Below are 20,910 nucleotides of genomic sequence, written 5' to 3' on the forward strand. Positions count from 1 at the left end.
TTTCCTATGTCATTGGTACCCACATGTACCAAGACAGCCGACTCCTCCCCAGCACTATCTAAAATCCTATCTAGGTGATGCGTGAGGTCCGCCACCTTCGCACCAGGCAGGCAAGTCACCAGGCGATCCTCACGTCCACCAGCCACCCAGCTATCTATATGCCTAATGATCGAATCACCAACTACAACAGCTGTCCTAACCTTTCCCTCCCGGGCAGCACTTGGAGACATATCCTCAGTGTCAGAGGATAGTACATCCCCTGGTGGGCAGGTCCTGGCTTCAGGAGTACTTCCTACTTCACCAGGGTGATGCTCTCCTTTTAGGAGACCTCCCTCCTCCAAGGTAGCACTCTATAGTTCAATCATGATCACCCCATCACAGTCCTTTAAAGATTCAAAACTTTTGCCTATTTTATTTACACCCTAATTACTGATAATCATACCCTGTCCTGAAATCATTATGCTATATTGTTATCCATTTATCCTAATTACTGACAATTATACCTTGTCCTGATATCGTTATATTATGTTGCTATCCACTTACCCACTTCTTAATCAACATAATTTTCGTATGAACCTTAATAGCAATAATTCTGAAATTCTTCTCCGTTAATATGATTGCCATAATATTCCTTTGCACCTTATCTGTTATATATACTCTGAGATTCTCTATTCCATCAATGTGATTGTAGTTGTATTATATTGTAAGCCACATTGAGCCTGCAAATAGGTGGCAAAACGTGGGATATAAATGCAGCAAAATAAATAAAATACTTTTAATTATTACACTTTGTGTAGATGGTTCTTTTCCGCTTATGTGGCTTTCAGGGCCACTGCTTTGCTCTGACTGCAGCTTCTTTTTGTTGTCACCCCTAGGCCACTGTCCAGTCACGCCTAACGGCTGGGCCGGCGCCGCTCTGGCTCTGCGTCTAAAGAGTCCAACAGGAGCCCAGTAAGCGTGTGGAAGCCCCGGCCGTGCGCCCCCCCTCTTCTTGACCAGCAGGGGTCGCTGCACCTCCGGAAAGCCCAGCAATAGCAGCAGCAGCCAGTGACATCACGAAGAAGCTCCTCCCCGCGCTCCCTAACACATCCCCCCACAACCGGCAAGCGCACTCATCACTGCTGTGTCCGTGCTGCTGCTGCAAAACGTCTATTTCTTTCTAGACAGCTCTGTGCACACGTGAAACAACATGCACACGCTCCCGGGCTGAAGAGGGACCGCTTTCCCCTTCCAATGCACGCCCCGGGAATCAGGCAGGGAGCGACCGTCCCCCCTCCCGAAGTCAGGCGAGCGATCGCAGGGAGGGAAGAGGCCAACTGCATCCCTAGGAAAATGCCCGTCCGGAGCGCGAGCAGAGACTGGTCCTAAGCGACAATCGCCTTGGCACGGTCAACCCCCCCCCCTCCCCCTACGATCGGCGAAGTGGCAATGGCAGCGTCCGTCGTGCAGGCGTGCCGCAGCCTGGCGCTCTCAACATGGCTCCTGTCGCTGTGCTTCGTGCATCTGCTCTGCCTGGAGTTCACGGCCGCCGAGAAGGAGGAGTGGTACACGGCCTTCGTGAACATCACGTACACCGAGCCGGGCGGGGAGGTGCGCAGCGAGCGCAGCGAGTGCGGCCGCTACGGCGAGCACTCGCCCAAGCAGGACGCCCGCGGGCTCCTGGCCATGCCCGCCGCGCCGCACGAGCGCGCCGCCTGCGACCCGGCCACCCGCTTCCTGCCGGCCCCGGCCCGCGCCTGGGTGGCGCTGATCGCCCGCGGCAACTGCACCTTCCGCGACAAGATCCGCCACGCCGCCCTGCACAACGCCTCGGCCGTGGCCGTCTTCAACGTGGGCTCGGGCGGAGCCAACGACACCATCACCATGCCCGATGCGGGTGAGTGGTACCGGGGGAGGGGGGGTGGGGGTAGGTGTGCAGTCTGAGTGTAAGGTGAGGTGCTTCTCCTCCGTCCCCCGTCCCCCCACACGTCAGATGTCATTACAGTGGGACTTTGCCTACTTTAATGGGATCCAGTTCTGTCATCGGTGCCGTCTGCAGCCCCCAGGCACTGTTTGTGGCGTCTACATGACCTCTTTTGCAGTGCAGGTGTTTTCCACCGAGGACATTAAGCTTTGAGGGAAAAGATTTCCACATCCTCTGGGAAATAACTGTTCTGCCTGGCTGCACCTGTCGCCTTTTGGGAGCTGTGACACCGTAGGTGCCGGCTCTCTCTCTCTGTGGGGGGGCTTTTCAGCAAATGCCTTCACTTCTAAGTTTAAAGAGGAGCAACTTGTGATGGCTTTATAGAACCTCCAGCCGTTCTGAAAAGTTGGAGAGGAGTGTGGTAGTCCACTCTTAAGGTGATCAATAGACATCAAACAAAATAATACAAGGAAAAGAAAATAAGATGATACCTTTTTTATTGGACATAACTTAATACATTTCTTGATTAGCTTTCGCCCTTCTTCGTCAGATCGGAAATAAGCAAATGTGCTAGCTGACAGTGTATATAAGTGAAAACATTCAAGCATTACTATGAGAGTCTGACAGGGTGGGAGGATGGGGGTGGGTCGGAGGTATGCATGGGGACATCAAAGCATATCATTGATATATTTCTCTGTATTTCTCTGTTGATCACCCCACCCCTCAATTATCCACACCCATCCTGTTAGAATATCAATGATATGCTTTGATGTCCCCATGCATACCTCCAACCCACCCCCATCCTCCCACCCTGTCAGACTGTCATAGTAATGCTTGAAGGTTTTCACTTATATACACTGTCAGCTAGCACATTTGCTTATTTCCGATCTGACGAAGAAGGGAGACCTTCGAAAGCTAATCAAGAAATGTATTAAGTTATGTCCAATAAAAAAGGTATCATCTTATTTTCTTTTCCATGTTTTATTTTGTTTGATTTCTATTGATAACCTGAAAAGTTGGAGAGTGCAGATGCAGAATTTCCATAACAAGCCCTGGCATTCTAGATTTTCTATTGGGCAGAAGAATAAATGAGCAATCATTTCAAACCTCATCCAAGATTACCCCTAGTCTAAGCTATTGGTAGGTTAGTCAGCTGCATGAATGTTAAATTAATATTCCACTGTCAGGATTCAGTTGACAAAGCGCAAACATTCAGGTTATTGCTGTCAGTGATGCACTGGGAATAATAGTAAGGTAACACAGTCAGGGCTCTGGCACTGGGCCTCTTTTATGCCTATTGGTATTAATGTTGGACCTCTCGTGCACTGTGTACCTTAATTTTTTTGTAAGAATGTGGTGCGCTGTCTAGCTTAGCAGAGGAGTTTGAGGATAGGCTCTAAACTGAATCCAGAAAGCATATGCTTCTGTGAATAAATCTTTAAAGCCATCAGGAAAAACAACAAAAGTGCCACAAGAGCTTTTGATTTGCCCACAGATGGACACGCCTACCGTCACCACATGCTGCTGGTGCAGGTTATTTTTAAAGATGTTTGGACAGAAGTAGTATACGGTGGTTAGTGAAACTGAGGTTATGGAGTGCGTGTTAAAAAGTAATGATTACGTTGTTAATATATTTTAGGACAAAGAATGTTGGCTACCAAAGGTGGTTTTAAATTCTGAGGATCCTGAAACCAGAAAGAACTACTGTCTCCAAATAAAATATGCTTATTGAAAGTTTTGGTGGCAAGTAGTAATCACAAGCAAGACAAACGCAGGGTGGGAGAGAACTAAGTCCAAGTGACCAGCCCAAACACAGAAGTAAGAGCGCCAAACAGAGTTTATTGGGACCCTACACGGTCCGTGTTTCGACAGAAAAAGCCTTCTTCAGGGGTCTAAAAACATAAGATTTAAAAACAATATATAATGAAAAATAAACACAATAATGAATACGCAACAAATAAAAGTATGAAAGTAAAAAATAAAAGTAATAATAATACTATCAATATAAACCACACACGATTGTAAATCAAAAGAACCATGTAAAAATTTAAATAAAGATACAAATATATAATATAATATGAATCATACACAGAATCAAAAAAACATATACAAAAATAAATATAAAAATGCAATGTTATATTTAAAATGTCAAATATAATAGTGATATTGATCACACACAGTTTCAGTTTAAAAAAATAATAAAAATGATATGTCTGATGGGTGACGCAGTTTACATTTCACACCAGTTCATAGAAACATCTATAAAAATATAGTAAAACAAAATAGTATCTTGTTGGTTTAGTTAAATAAAATGAGTTATAAAGGGACGGAAGTTGTCCCTATTAGCATAATAGGTCAGTAACATTTTGTTATAATTATGGCATAATCAAATATTAATAGACCATTGTGTTTTAAGGACATATGTGTAAACGTATGAACCTTATATCATGGTGTTGTAAGTGTAGAATAATGTTATGGATGTGACACCAAAAACTCTAAAAATAATCATAGTAACTGCGTGTCGCAAAAAAGAACCAAAAGTAATGGCCGAAGACAACAGGATAAACATAGCGATAAACGAGTCCTCTGCTGAACTTGGAGTGCTAGCGAAGCACAAGTATCAGGACGCTAAAAATAAAACAAATAGGGCGCTGAAAGATAATAAATAAAACACAAAAAACCAAGGGGTGCATGCAGGGGTACTTTTATTTTTACTTTCATACTTTTATTTGTTGCATATTCATTGTTTTTATTTTTAATTGTATATTGTTTTTAAATCTTATGTTTTTAGACCCCTGAAGAAGGCTTTTTCTGGCAAAACACGGACCGTGTAGGCTCCCAATAAACTCTGCTTGGAGCTCTTACTTCTGTGTCTGTTTTTGGGCTGGTCACTTGGACTTGGTTCTCTTCCACCCTGTGTTTGTTTTGCTTGTGTTATTGTGGAAGGAGTGGACCCCCTTTTTCATCTTTGTTTATCAATAGAAATCAAACAAAATAATATCAATGATATGCTTTGATGTCCCCATGCATACCTCCGACCCACCCCCATCCTCCCACCCTGTCAGACTGTCATAGTAATGCTTGAATGTTTTCAACTTATATACACTGTCAGCTAGCACATTTGCTTATTTCCGATCTGACGAAGAAGGGCAACCTTCGAAAGCTAATCAAGAAATGTATTAAGTTATGTCCAATAAAAAAGGTATCATCTTATTTTCTTTTCCATGTTTTATTTTGTTTGATTTCTATAGATTCTACATGGAATGTTGCTATTCCACTAGCAACATTCCATGTAGAAGTCGGCCCTTGTAGATCACCAATGTGGCCGCGCAGGCTTCTGCTTCTGTGAGTCTGACGTCCTGCACATACGTGCAGGACGTCAGACTCACAGAAACAGAAGCCTGTGCAGCCTTCTACATGGAATGTTGCTAGTGGAATAGCAACATTCCATGTAGAATCTCCAATAGTAGCAACATTCCATGTAGAATCTCCAATGGTATCTATTTTACTGTCATCGTAATGCTTGAATGTTTTCACTTATATACACTGTCAGCTAGCACATTTGCTTATTTCCGATCTGACGAAGAAGGGCAACCTTCGAAAGCTAATCAAGAAATGTATTAAGTTATGTCCAATAAAAAAGGTATCATCTTATTTTCTTTTCCACGTTTTATTTTGTTTGATTTCTATTGATAACCTTAAGAGTGGACTAACACGGCTACCACACTCCTCTTCTTTGTTTCCAAGTAGTAATCACACTCAGTATGTTGTGGCTTGTTCTCACATTTAAAATGTCAGTGTAGACGGGTGGCAAAAGCAGTGGTAACTTCTAGCTAAAATTATCTGTATGGATGTCGCATTTACAAGATTTTTGATTAGTATTTTCTCAGAGACAAACTCGATAAAGTTGAAAAAAATGTTTGCACTCATTTCTCTGTTTCTCCTCTAAATTTGGTTTAACTCTTTGCTGTATTTGCTGTGGGTTCTTTTTGTGAAAAGTCTTGTTTGGGTTTGGTACTGCTTTCTGGCCTGCAAAAGAATTTGATGGACCTCTTTAATCTTCTCTTCGCAGTTAGGGAGCAGATATTTCTGTGGTGTGGAAGGAAACTTGTGGCTGCAATTTCAAAAGATCAGAGCTTTGTCCTTAAGGCATAATCCCAGCACAGTTCTTCAGAAAATAATAATTTTTTACAAAGTATACTTTCCAGTCTTGGTCTTAAAGCTGTGCAGTGAGATCTGGTGTGGGGTTCCATCATTCATGAGGGTGATATACTATGGGCCCCTGGAGGACTGTGAGTTCGGTGGGTGGGGTGATGACCCTTTGGGGTTGTCTTCTTACCCAGGCCAGCTCTGGAAAAGTTTATCCAGCTTTGGTTTTTCCACATTGTAGCTACAGAGATGTAGCCCATCTCCTATTAGGGAAATCTGAATAGAAGCTCCGTGACTGCTGAGGAGACCACTACGAGGTTGACCAGATGATTCTAACATGGAACATTAAGGGTTCAGTCTCAGGACGGCTTCCCTGGCAGCCCCCAGCCAGCTTGGGTACCTTACTGTCCATTCTGAAAAGTGTGTATTAGAACGGTGGAGGATCAGGGAAAGACCTTTCCCCACTTCAGCTTCATTTGAGCAAAGGTGTGTTTGTCACGCTGGTTTTAATTTAGGTGGATCAGTTTGAGCTTTGTAAGGTTTATCTGTTCTGGAAGAAGTGACGGGCTTTGTTAAGCTTTGTTTTTGTTAAGCAGACTTGAAACATGCATGGGACAGACAAAAAGCAATCTTAGTGGTGGAGGGAGGGCTAGATTAAGGGACTGTGGTGCTCTGAGCCAACTTTTGTAGTTGCACACCCCCCCCCCCCACACACACACACACACCTGCAGTCTAATATCTCTTCCCCCCCCTCCCCTTCTGGAGCAAGGTGAGGCACTAGCTCAGGGCTCTGATGATAAAGGGTGCCAAAATCCCAGTCAAGCATTTGTCCTTCTAGGAGGTAGACTGGACTGAGCTTTTGGTCCCCTGTATCACGGGCTCCCCTGAGCCAGTGCCTAATCTGGTCCATAGGTTGAGCCAACCCTGGATGGAGGAAAGAGAGACCACCACCGATTTAAGATGTGAGAACATAGTAGGGATGTATCAACAGACAGACTTTGTGGACTCAGTGATCTTTTCTGCACTTCAAAGTCAGAAGAACAGATCTAATGCTTCTTTTATAAACGATGAAGTCATTCAATGGGTGATGTAATTGAACCTTTGCACTCCCCCCTCCCCCCTACACACAGATTTCCACATCTGTAATTAAATCAATAGGCAGTTCCTGTACAATGGTAACATATTGTATCAATTAACAGCTTGAAGAACAGAGCCAGCTATTTCATCCCAAAACAAACCCAAATTCAGCCAGATACAGTGGGGAAAAAAAAAAATCATAAAGTGTAGAGGGTTTGATAGATCATTTTATGACGTGGCCCAGGGGAAAAATAGTGCTAATATTCTTGTCAGAGAAAAATCCCGTCTTACCAATAGGATGCAGTTGGTAGGTTCACTAGTATTCTGTTAGGTGTGCTTCTCCCCCCTTTCTTTTTCTGGGTTGTTTCCTATTGGAAAGGAGCTTTAACGTCCTTGCAGATTAACCCTTTGCCTATTTGCAGTCCATCCTTCATATAGCTGTGGAAAGACAGGGTGCCAGGGTGACGTTCTGGAAGGCAGAACTGCATGGTGGAATTTGAAAAAGCATGCGACAGATGATCCTCGGTGCTGCTGGGCAAGTGAGGGGAAAAGCTAGGCATCAAATGAGGGTCTTTGCTGGACTTGCAATGGAGAACTGCATTTTTAAATAAATAAAAATTGCAGACTCGATGGACCTGGCTATGCGATTTGCTAGTCATTTGAATATCTCCAGGGCAGAACAAGGGGCTAATTGTTGATGACCTGGGGATGACCTTAGGAGGAAAGACCAGGAAGTAACTAGTAATTAATTTCAGCAATTTTCTCTGTGCACTGTTCGAAGACGCTGAGGCTAGTGTATTAAAGTGATGTAACCCATGTCGTCCATTGTATGTGTTGGCTTATGTACCCAAGTAGAGAATGACATGGAGACAAAGGTTGTCTTTGTTCCTGTCTGCACAAGCCTTGAACACTTATGATTTTATTTTGAAATCTTTTTATTAAAGTATAAAAAGGAACAATATTCTATACAACTGTTGATCATAAATCACAAATAGAAAACAATAATAATGAGCAGCTAAAATACTCCCCCCACCCCCTCTGCCAACCTCTACCATTCCAGCCAACAATATCTGACTTCTACTACCACAAGGAACCCTAATCCAGCCTATTAAAATGTCCAGGGGGACAAAATACAACCTGCTCTATATGTCATGGGGGAGAAATATGCCTTATGTAGCACTGTTATAAGTCATCAACAATCTCAGGATTCAGTCTAGTCCTCCTGTCATCCACAGTCCTTCCTTCAGTAGAAAATGTCTTCTCAGAAGATGCTGGTAGTAGGAATGCGCAGGATCCCCTGTTCAAGTTTTTTGTCAGTTTTGGCCAGTACTTTTGCTTGTTTTTCCAAGAAATCAAAACATCGTTGTCTGCATTGCTCAAACATAAATAACTGTCCAATTTATTAACAATAACCTTCAAAGGAGGTATCCTATATAATGATTTGCACCTCCAACGTTCTACGTCTGGATGCCTGGGTTCATAACACAATTCCCATTGGTCCGCCCTTGCGTCGGAATGTGATGACGTCAGAGGGCGGATCAATGAGAGGGAAGGGAAACCAGCACCAGCCAGCCACAGAAAGTTGGAGGTGAGGATTCAATCGCGGGAGAATCGCCCCCACCCTCCCTCTCCTCCGAGTTCCAGACCCCCGTGCCTCCCTCCCTCTCTCTCTCCCCCCTCCGAATGGCAGCCTGACTGTTGCCGAGTGGCAGCCTGACCGTTGCCCGCCCTCTTCCAGTCCTCCACCTGCCCCTCTCCTTCCTGCGTGCCGACCTGAATTTAAAAGTTCTTACCTCAGGGTCCGCCGGCAGCAGTAAAAGGTAAGCAGGCACGGCGCTTCAGCCTGCCTTCCCTTCTGTCTCAGCTCTGCCTCTGGTCCTGCCCTTCCGGAAACAGGAAATGAGGGCGGGACCAGAGGCAGAGCTGAGACAGAAGGGAAGGCAAGCTGAAGCGCCATGCCTGCTCGCCTTTTACTGCTGCCGGCGGACCCCAAGGTAAGAACTTTTAAATTCAGGCTGGCGCGGAGGACTGGGAGAAGAGGACGGGCAACGCAGGACGGGCTGCCACTCAGAGGGGAGAGAGAGGGAGGGAGGCGCGGGGGGATGGAACTCAGAAAAGAGAGGGGGGAGGAGAGGGAGGGGGGCCTGGAACTCAGAGGGGAGGAGAGAGAGGGGGGCATGGAACTCAGAGGGCAGGGGGGAGGGAGGGGGCCAAGCTGGAACTCTAAGGATAACCTTGCTAGCGCCCGTTTCATTTGTGTCAGATGTTTTACAAGTTGTTCCAAAAAAGTCACTCATAAAACTGCTAACATCCATTTTTATTTTTTGGGAGAGGGGCTCTTCCACAGATGTGACGCTTTCTGGAAACATGGATTGTGGAGGATCCTGTGTTGTTCATGTTGATGGACTTAGCTCTGTTTCGATCTGGTTTTGGTACAGTCTTCTCAAAGATTTGGTTGCATGTGTTTTTTACGTCATCTGGGAAGATAGTTGGATTGCCTTTCAGACATGGGTGTAGAAAAGAACCAACACCGTGAAGTGGATGAACAGGAAAATAACTGACACTTAAGTGTTGGAAATGCTCCTTGATGCCAGCAACAATGGATTAATCTGTTGCAATAACAGTAAGATGCTTGAGCAACAGGGCACATGATGGAAGGATGCTGCAGATGGTAAGAGTTCAGACAGCAGACAAGGCTTCTTGCCACATCAGAGGCAGAGAAGACACAAGTGGTGTCATTTAACAGTGCTACATTTAAATCCAAAAGCAACTAATGCAGCTTATCATTGAATTCAGTTGCCAGTTGTCTAAGATGTGTTAAGTTTTACATGTTGATACTAGCATTTTGTAGATGCTGTTCCATCTAATTTAAGGCTAGATTCAATCTTTTAGAGCTGACGCTTGGACAAAGTTTGTCTCCATCCCTTCGGGCTCTGTCCCTGCCCCGTCGCTGCGGTTAACCGTGTGTCCCCATCCCCATGTCATCTTCTACTACTAAGAATTCCAGGCAAAGTCTACCATAGACACGCATTCATGTTTGGAAGTGGGCATGGTAAGGAAGTGAATGAACTTCTGTATTCACTTCTATGTGCTAAGTGCAGTATCTGCGATAAGATGTTTTTGTGTCAGAACAATCTCCATATCTGGTAAGCAGTGTTAAATGATACAGGAAAAGTGCGTTCAGTTTAGAAGCGTTGTATCAGAGGGCAAGGGCGGAAAGAAAGTGAGGAAGGAAGGAAGTCCAGAACAACAAGGAACAATGTATTACCAAACTTCGGGTGGTTTTTCATTATTCAACCAATGACTGTTCCAAGCCTCAGACCTACTTTTCTGGCTGCCTCTCAATGCGTTCCAAGCCTCACCCTGGTGTTGCTCAGAGATTTACACACCCGCAGGAAACCCACAGCAACTTCTTCCATTCCTGTGCAGCTATCTCTTTCAGAAGTCAGCAGAATTTTATGTTAATTTTCAGAAGGCAGAATGATAGGTAATATGTATTGACATTTTCTGAGTTAAATATCTAGGGTTCTCTAGTTCCACCCCCTCCCTCCCTCCCTTGTGAGTGACCCTACCTTGATTGCTTCCATTTTACCTAGCAGCAGAGACTGTAGGTACCCTGTTTCCCTGAAAGTAAGACATCCCCCGAATATAAGACCTAGTAGAGGTTTTCCTGAATTGGTAGATATAAGGCCTCCCCCAAAAGTAAGACCTAGCAAATTTTTGTTTGAAAGCAGGGCCGCCGAGAGCCGGACAAGGCCGCCCCCAGGCCGCCTCCCCCCACCCACCCTCCATCGCTCCCGGAACTAACCTTAAACACCTCCTTTCACCTTCACAGCAAGCAGCAGCAGGGCAGACCTCTCCTTCCTTCCGTGCCCCGCCCTCACGGACGTTACGTCAGGCGAGAACGGGACACCGAAGGAAGGAGTGGCCTGCCCTGCTGCTGCTTGCTGCAAAGGTGAAAGGAGGTGTTTAAGGTTAGATCCGGGAGCGACGGAGAGCGGGGGGGGGCCAACCCTGATGTTTCCCCGAAAAATAAGACAGCCCCTGAAAATAAGACCTAGCGCATTTTGGGGGGGGCAAAAATTAATATAAGACAGTGTCTTATTTTCGGGGAAACACGGTAGGATCCAGTCAGTGGGAAGGCAGTGGGGGTGGAGTATGGGAAGGCAGCTTTAGGCACAGGAAGAGAGGAGGCAATCTGGAGAAAGTTACTGTGCTGTAGTTCAGGTGGGAGGCAGAAGATAAATGAGTCCCCTCCAAAGAAAATGCCACTGCAGTTCTCAACAGCCACAGTATATATTTGCTGATTTACTGTAACAGTGATTAAAAACTTGCACCTTTCAAACTCCCTTCCCTTCCCTTCCCCTCTCATCTCCTCTCCTGATCAGACACAAGTGAAAAGCACACACACATACCAACAAACATATACAGACACATAACCATTGGCCGCTGTCGTGGACAGGATGCTGGGCTTGATGGACCCTTGGTCTTTTCCCAGTATGGCATTACTTATGTACTTATGTAGACCCCACCTCCACATGTATTTCCATGCAGAGGAGTTGGAAAGAATTCCACAAGCCACACTGTGCGTGCTTTCCCCACTTGTTTAGCAATGAAACCATTTTTATATGCATAGAGATTCTTTAATGGTAGTACTATGAGGGCTCCCTTAGGTAAATGTTAAGCAAATTTGCATTCCATGTCATCTTGGGAACATTGACAGTATTTGGAGGGGAAGGTGGGAGTAAAGAGAAGGTTTCCTTAAGAGTATACTCACCAGCCCTACATTTAGGGTGACAAATATGGCAGTCTGGTGGGAAAAGGACTTGTGAGGTGTGAAGGACATCTGATATGGGACACTCTGCAATGCAGTAGAACAGTGCTTTGAAACCTTTTTATGTTTCCAGGCACACATTTCAGTGCTTAAAGCATGTTGGCACAATCCTTGCTCTTCTGCATAATTCTTTCTCTTGCACGCTCCCATCCTTCCCATTGCTCAGTCTTCTTGCATTCATCTTCCATCTCCTCTCCCTAGCTCCCTTTCTTTACACCAAAATGAGGCACGTGGACAGATGTGTTTTCTGGAGATGGCAGGGCACACACCAGACTACTATAAATCTCTGCATAAAACTATGTACTTGCAAAAGCCTTCAGGTCACACAACACAGGCAGAACCTGGCCAGAGTACACCCCAAAACAATGGTTCCCAGCTTGTCTTGGGGGACCTCCAGCCGGTCAGGTTTTCAGAATATCTGCAGTGTATAGTTAGGAGAGAGATTTGCATGCACATTTCTTTCATGTGTATTCATTGTGGATATTCTGCAAACCTGTCTGGCTGGGCCAAGGATATTTAGGAGAGAGATTTGCATGCACATTTCTTTCATGTGTATTCATTGTGGGTATTCTGCAAACCTGTCTGGCTAGGCCCATGACAGGTTTGGAATTATTGAAGTAAGAGACCATAAATTAAGATATAAGATTGTGTGGACAAAACTGAAATTAAAACCCTGAGAAGCCAGAATCTGCATTCAGTGCACCGCTGATGAAAGGAGAAAAAAAAAAAGCATTTTCTCTTGCGCTCAGTGTGTGTGGGACAATTCACCCTGGGTGTTGAGAGTTCAACTAGACAGACAGTTGACTATGGGTTTGTAGGTCAACAAGGAGATGAAAAAGGTATTTTTAATGTTGTGAAAGTGTAGGTCTATAAGGAGATTTTTTTTTTAACTTCCTGCATTTCGGTTGTTAGTTCAATTTTTGTTATTACCTCAACTTGACTATTGCAGTGGTGTTCATATTGGGTGTTCACCTTAATTTGGAAATTACAGACGGTTCAGAACACTGCCGTTTGGTTGATTTATTTGGCCTGTAAATTTGACAGGATTTCTCCATCATTCCTTGAGCTCCACTGGTTACCTGTGGAGGCTAGGGTTCCGTTCAAAATCAGTGTTAACGGCATTTAAAATTTTGTATGGGAATGCACCACTGTATATGGTGACTTTTGTGCAATTATTATTATGCCACTTTGAGATGTTTTCTCTTAGAAACTGTAACTAAGGTTAAACCTCACAAATTTAAAACAAATCGGAGAAAGGTTTTCTTCACCCAACGCATAATTAAACTCTGGAATTCGTTGCCGGAGAACGTGGTGAAGGCGGTTAGCTTGGCAGAGTTTAAAAAGGGGTTAGACGGTTTCCTAAAGGACAAGTCCATAAACCACTACTAAATGGACTTGGGAAAAATCCACAATTCCAGGAATAACATGTATAGAATATTTGTACGTTTGGGAAGCTCACCAGGTGCCCTTGGCCTGGATTGGCCGCTGTCATGGACAGGATGCTGGGCTCGATGGACCCTTGGTTTTTTCCCATTGTGGCATTACTTATGTAATCATTGTTAAACATCTTTTCCTTACTAATTGCTCAGATTTCGAGTAGTCTTCCTCTGTCCATTAGGATGTTAAATAATTATTTTTATTTCAGAGAGAGTTGAAGAGTTAAAAAAATTTTTTTTTCTAAATTTTGTGCATAGTGGAATATAATTTCGGTTTTATTTTTGATTGTAATTTTATAATTTATATGATTTTATCATTTATATATGTACTAGAAATGTTCTAGCGTTTAAAAATTTGTGATCCGCATAGAACTGAAGAGGTGATTGTGGAATATAAGTACTGGAAAGTAAAGTGAATAAAATAAGGAGAGAAGAGATTCAGGTTCCCAAAGCTGACATGCTCCTTCCACAAAACAAATAGGATCAATTCCTTTGGATGAACAGAGGATTAGGTCAAGGGTGTGCACTGGTGTGATATATTTGTGGATTAAATCTAGGCTTTCATCTCTGCTTTCTCACTGCATGAAGAATAACATTTGTCATGAAGGACAAGTTCAAGAATTTGCTAATGCCAACATACAGGACTAAATTCTATAAATAGCACCGAAAAGAATTGGCGCAGAAAAAAAGCACTAAGCGCTATTCTGTAAATAACGCTGAAAATTAGACACCGTTTATAGAATAGTGCTTAGCGCTGGGAACTGTGACTACTTTTAAGCACGATCATTTACACCTGTGAAACCCTGGTGTGAATCCCTCGTTCCTAAATGAGACACGGATCCTGTTATAACAACGCACGTAAATTAAAGGAACGCCCCTTATCTATTCATATCCTCACATGGCTGCACTCCCTTTTTGGACCTGCGCGCAATTTATAGGTGTGGATCTCAGCACCTAAATATATGTACGTAAATTTTAATTAAAGCCAGTTAGCACCGATAACTGCTGTGGCCCAGTTATGGGTGCTAATTGGTTTCTTATTCAATTAAATTGTTCATGCAATTTAAAGCACACACAGAGAGGGTACAAAGTACAAGACAAAGTCCAAAACAGCAAAGAGAAAGACTTAAGAGCCTTCAAGTTAGGGACACAAATCCTTTTAATTATATATCTTGAGCAATAATCTTGTATTGATGACCCGACACTGGCTGTGTTTCGGCGCACAGCGCCTGCGTCAGGGGTCTAAGGATTTTTCTTCAGCAATTCTGGTCATAAAGGATCTGATGCACAAAACAGACACCCCCTTTTTAGTCTTCTGTGTACATCAGCAAGCTTTAATGTAAGATCTGAAGAAGTGAAAAAAGCTTATTCTTCTGTGATCAGTGGGGCACAAGCTTAAAGCGACTGCTGGGGTTAATGCTGGGTTTGGGCAGGCATGCACAGTAAGGTGCGCTCAAACCTAGCGTTAACCCCATGTTAACACCGGTGGGTTATCAATACAATAATGATGTGATTTTAAAAAATTTAACCGTAATTAATCACACAGTTAAAGGTTATTTCCCACTGCGGCTCCTTGTGACTCTGGGCAAGTGACTTAACCCTTAATTTCACCAGATACAAAATAAGTTCCTGTATATAATACATAAACCACTTTGATTATAACTACAGAAAGGCGGTATATCAAATCCCAACCCTCTTCCCTAAAGAACTGATTATCTCCCTCCCTCTCACCCCCAGATCCAACATCTGTCCCTCCCTCCCTTCCACTCCTATGAGCAGTGACACAAATTTGGTGGTTAGCAGCGTCAAGCTCTTCTCGTGGCTGCTGGAGCTCACTGCCTCAGCCATAGCTACCACTGGTGGCCCCTCCAATTCTGCTCACAGGTCTCAGCTTACTTCTGTCCCCTTCCAGTCTAACTTTAAAGGTGGTCTTCTGTTGGTCTGTCAGTGGCTGCATTGCAAATATGCTGTCTGTGGCCTGATCTGAAGCTTTCCCTCTGACCCATCCTGCCCATGCAGAAACAGGAAGTGGTCAGAGGAGGCGGGACATGTCAGAGGGAAAGCTTTTGAGCAGGCCACAGGCCTATGTGCAGTGCAGCACTGCTACTGCCACGGACCAATGCTTTTCCTCTGGCCTGTCCCGTCTCCTCTGACATGGGTTCCTGTTTCTGCATGGGTGGGATGGGTCAGAAGCTTCGGGTCAGGCTTCAGGCTGCATATGTACAACACTGTCGGGGACCAACAGAAGAACATCTTTAAGGTAGATTGGGGAGGGTGGGGGACAGGGGTTGGAAGTGGAAGGAAGAAGAGATGTTTGGAGGAGACAGGAGATGCTGCGTCGTGATTCATTTTTTAAAATCACAGTTAATGAATGCATTAATCACAGAATTAACTGCGATGAACTTGCAGCCCTAGGTTTTTTTTTTTTTTTTCCATTTGCTAATGATAGTGGACATGATTTGCAATGAGGGTGCACTATTCGCAAAAAGTGCACACTGTTCACCAGTAGTGTGCGTGTTCTTTTGAGATGCAGGAGCTTTCTTTCTACAAGTGTGCGTGCCCTGTTTGCAATTAGTTTGCTCTATTCAGAGTACTAGCTTACTCTTGATGACATTGCCCTGAAAACAAAAAGGAAGACTAACCAAAACAAAATGAACAGTGCTGCAAACAATACAGGAAATGAATCACACATTTTTGGACTGCCCATCCCTATTTTATAGCGGTACATAGAGAAGCAATCCGTTCAGAACGCTGCCGCACGTCTTATATTCTGCCAGAACCGATATACTCATATCACCCCTCTCCTCAAGTCACTTCACTGGCTTCCGATCAGATACCGCATACAATTCAAGCTTCTCCTCCTTACCTACAAATGCACCCGGTCTGTGGCTCTCTACCCTCATCTCCCCCTATGTTCCCGCCCGTAACCTCCGCTCACAGGGCAAATCCCTCCATTCAGTACCCTTCTCCACCACTGCCAACTCCAGGCTCCGCTCATTCTGCCTTGCCTCACCTTATGCCTGGAACAATCTTCCTCAACCCCTACGCCAAGCCCCCTCCCTACCCATCTTCAAATCTCTGCTTAAAACTCACCTCTTCAATGCTGCTTTCGGCACCTAACCTTTCGAGAAATATAGTATGCCCTATCAGATTGACTCTACACTTGTCTTTTAGATTGTACACTTGTCTTTAGATTGTACACCTGTCTTTTAGATTGTAAGCTCCTTGAGCAGGGACTGTCCTTCCATGTTAAATTGTACAGCGCTGCGTAACCCTAGTAGCGCTTTAGAAATGTTAAGTAGTAGTAGTAAGCAATCAGAGACCAAGAACATGTAGCCAGTTAGATGCTTCCCTTTAATTTTTCTGGTTGCTGTAGTCTTAACATCCTGAGTGTAGAACGGTAAATGTAACTCGATTGTTTACTCTTTCAAAAAGTATAAGGTCAAGGGGATATGCCATGAAGTTACATGATAATAGTTTTGAAACAAATATGGGAAAATATTTTTTCACTCAATGAAGGGTTATGCTCCAGAACTCATTGCCAGAGGATGTGGTGAAATCAGCCAGCTTATCTGGGTTTAAAAAAGATTTGGACAAGTTCCTGGAGGAAAAGTCCTTAAACTGCTATTTAGGGGTCGATGCATGGAATCTTGCTAATTTTGAGGACTCTGCCAGGTACTTGTGACCTGGATTGGCCACTGTTGGAAGTGTATACTGGGCTAGGTGGACCTTTGGTCTGAACCAGTATGGCTGTTCTTAGTAGGTGACCATTTTATAACCTGTTTTGAAAACTGGAACCAAACAGATTCCTGGAGCTTGTTGCTGAGTGCATTTGAGGTGGTATAAAGATCTAACACACGGCTACTTACTGTTTGCTCTTTGAATATGTAACCGGCCAGCTTTTTACAGCTCGCTGTTGCATTATATTTTTGTTGAAAGAATTTGTGCAGTTAAAACCAGTGGCAAGTCTCAGTACATCAGTGTGTTCTTAAAGTTGGTTTCTGGGTCTAGAAAAAGAAAATGGGAATTTAATTTACTGAACTAAATAAGGCACATTAAAAGGAATGGCGAGGATATAGCTTGACAAAATCAATTGCTTTCAAATATATTTTTATATAGTATACCACAACATAAAACTTTCTTCAAGAAGTAGTATTTAGCCCCCCCCCCCCCCCCCCCCCAAATAGAGCCTGTAGTGGTCAGCCTTTTTAATTTTTTCTTTAAACACCTGCTACCACAGGCAAAAAAAAAATAATCCAGATAGTCAATGGCAGTTACTGGATAGTAGTGAAGTTCTGGCTAGGATTTTTGCTGTCCTAAGTTATCCATAAGTACATAAGTACATAAGTAGTGCCATACTGGGAAAGACCAAAGGTCCATCTAGCCCAGCATCCTGTCACCGACAGTGGCCAATCCAGGTCAAGGGCACCTGGCACGCTCCCCAAACGTAAAAACATTCCAGACAAGTTATACCTAAAAATGAGGAATTTTTCCAGTCCATTTAATAGCGGTCTATGGACTTGTCCTTTAGGAATCTATCTAACCCCTTTTTAAACTCCGTCAAGCTAACCGCCCGTACCACGTTCTCCGGCAATGAATTCCAGAGTCTAATTACACGTTGGGTGAAGAAAAATTTTCTCCGATTCTTTTTAAATTTACCACACTGTAGCTTCAACTCATGCCCTCTAGTCCTAGTATTTTTGGATAGCGTGAACAGTCGCTTCACATCCACCCGATCCATTCCACTCATTATTTTATACACTTCTATCATATCTCCCCTCAGCCGTCTCTTCTCCAAGCTGAAAAGCCCTAGCCTTCTCAGCCTCTCTTCATAGGAAAGTCGTCCCATCCCCACTATCATTTTCGTCGCCCTTCGCTGTACCTTTTCCAATTCTACTATATCTTTTTTGAGATACGGAGACCAGTATTGAACACAATACTCCAGGTGCGGTCGCACCATGGAGCGATACAACGGCATTATAACATCCGCACACCTGGACTCCATACCCTTCTTAATAACACCCAACATTCTATTCGCTTTCCTAGCCGCAGCAGCACACTGAGCAGAAGGTTTCAGCGTATCATCGACGACGACACCCATCTGAGAAAGCTTTGCCAAAGTGAAACGGTGGCTCCATTGGGCTAATAAGATAAGTGTTTTAATGCAACATTTTAACTACCACTTTTTTGTTTTACATTTAAATGATTGAGTCTACACAAACGGAGCAGGTGGGGGGAAGAGGGGGTGGTGGTTGGGAGGTGAGGATAGGGGAGGGCAGACTTATACGGTCTGTGCCCTGAAAAGGACAGGTACAAATTCAAGGTAAGGTATACACATATGAGTTTGTCTTGGGCAGACCGGATGGACCATGCAGGTCTTTTTCTGCCGTCATCTACTATGCTACAAACAAAAAAAGGGAGTTTTTAGACCAATGAAAGAAAAAGTGCCAGCACTGAAATTATGGCCATGACCGTTTGAAGGGTCTCTGAGGTCTTTTCTCCCTAAAAAAAAAAAGAGACATATATGTAGCACGTGTTATGAGGTTCACTGTTAGACCATTTAAGCGAGTGAAAGCAGTTTGGCAGCACAGTCGCAATGTTTTTGATTGCGTATTGCATATTTATTTATTTCCCACATTATCCCTATAGATCAGGCTCAATGTGGCTAACAACTTATTATAATTAGCAGTACAAAAAGTGATGCGGGATAGTATACATTAAGTAGCAATCTATATATATACTAGTAAAAAAGGCCCGTTTCTGACACAAATGAAACGGGCGCTAGAAAAGGTTTTCCTCGGATTGTGTATGTCTGAGAGAGTGTATGTGAGAGTGACTGTGTGTGAGAGAGAGTGAATATGCGAGTGTGTGAGAATGAGAGTGTGTGCGTGAGAATGTGTACAAGTGCGTATGTGAGACACGGTGTGAAAAAGAGTGTGTTTCACACAGATACAGTGTGTGCGAGAGAGAGAGAGAGTGTGTGTGAGACACAGACTCTGTGAGACTGAGTGTGAGTGACTGTGTGACACATAGAGAGTGAATGTGATACAGTGAGAGTGAGAGAGAGAAAGACATTGACTGAGAGAGAGAGAGAGTGTGTGTGTGTGACAGAGATAACCCCCCCCCCCCTCTGGTGTCAGGCCCCCCTTCTCTCTCTCTGGTGTCTGAGTGTTACTGTGCAGGACGCTGAGCTCTGGCTGTGCTTCAATGAACTGACCAATCCTATTTAATAGAATGCACCTCCAACATTCTGAAGCCGAGAAACCTCATGTGGTTGGTTACTTCTGCTTGTGATGAACCCGGAAGTACGTGATGTCAATTCAGGAGATGTGGGTTTCACCACCATGCATTTAGAACGTTGGGAGTTGTGGAGGCTTCATAGAATGTTGGAGGTGCGTTTTATATAGAGATATATATATATATAAAGCAGACGCATGTGTTTGTCCGTGTCCGAACTGCTCCGGCCCCTGAAGATCTACAGCCACCAAACCCAAGTTACAGACTCTACCCGCCGTTGCCGAGGTTATTGTTTAGTTTGAAGCGATTCGGTTCACGGGGGCACTCGGGAGGGGGAGCAATATCTTCATCCATTAAATGAGTAGGCTGGTCGGAAAGTTCTTTCTTGCTGTTGCTAAGCGACAAACTGCTTGGGACAGGGTGAGGGAGACTGGTGGGGAGAAACACGGACAGCTGCTGTGCAGTTGTCCCTCGCTCATTCTCTAATACCCTCTTCCCTAATAATTTCAGTACAAGGGGGGGTTCAAAGATTGGTGGGAACAGGGTAATGAGAAAATATTAGTGCAGACTGGGGAGCGTGTGTGCTTGAATTCACTACCCCCTCCCAAGTCCATGGGATGAGACAGACTACTAAGCGACAAACTGAGGGGCAGGGTTGCCAGATGGGCGGTTTCCGCAACCCGCCGTGGGAAACTTTTGCCCGCGGCGGGTTGCGGTTTTTTGGGCTCGTTTTGTTTTTTCTGTGCGGGTTTTGGGGTGAGGCTAATGGCGACAGAGGCGGAGTTTGTGACGTTTTGGGCGGGGTTTGTTGACGTATTGGGCGGGGCGATGACTGTGGGGGCGGGGCTGATGACGGCGGGGCGGGGTGATGACGGAAGGGGCAGGGTTGATGACGGCGGGGGTGGGGGTGATGACGGAAGGGGCGGGGTTGATGACGTCGGGGTGGGGTGTGTGCGGTTTTTGAGCGGTTTTGTGTGAGAATTTTTTTTTTTATATGGCAACCCTGCTGAGGGGTTGAGAGACTGTGACAGAGGCTGCTTGGGACAGGGTGAGGGCTCAGAGACTAGTGGGGAGAAACACGGACATTAGCAGTGTAGTTGTCCCTTTCTCATTCTCTAATACTCTCTTCCATAACAATTTCGGTACAAGTAGGGTTACCATATTTTGTCCCCCCCAAAAGGAGGACATGCCCCCTTTCACACCCCACCCCGCCCCTTTCACGCCCTCGCTCTGCCCCCTGTCACATTTTCCCCTCCCACCCTGTCACACATCCC

At 44.6% G+C, this 20,910-nt stretch overlaps 1 protein-coding gene across 1 annotated transcript in view; it reads left to right on the forward strand.

Annotated features, from left to right (window-relative positions):
* The first annotated feature begins 1,374 nt into the window (after positions 1-1,374).
* The window catches only part of RNF150 (ring finger protein 150), a 264,735-nt gene continuing 245,199 nt past the window's right edge, over positions 1,375-20,910 (forward strand). The window contains exon 1 of the mRNA XM_030191700.1: positions 1,375-1,876. Within this exon, the coding sequence (XP_030047560.1) occupies positions 1,429-1,876 (448 nt within the window). The 5' untranslated portion in view covers positions 1,375-1,428. The remainder of the gene's footprint in view (positions 1,877-20,910) is intronic.

This window comes from Microcaecilia unicolor, chromosome 2, assembly GCF_901765095.1.
Source record: "Microcaecilia unicolor chromosome 2, aMicUni1.1, whole genome shotgun sequence".
NCBI classification, from domain to species: domain Eukaryota; kingdom Metazoa; phylum Chordata; class Amphibia; order Gymnophiona; family Siphonopidae; genus Microcaecilia; species Microcaecilia unicolor.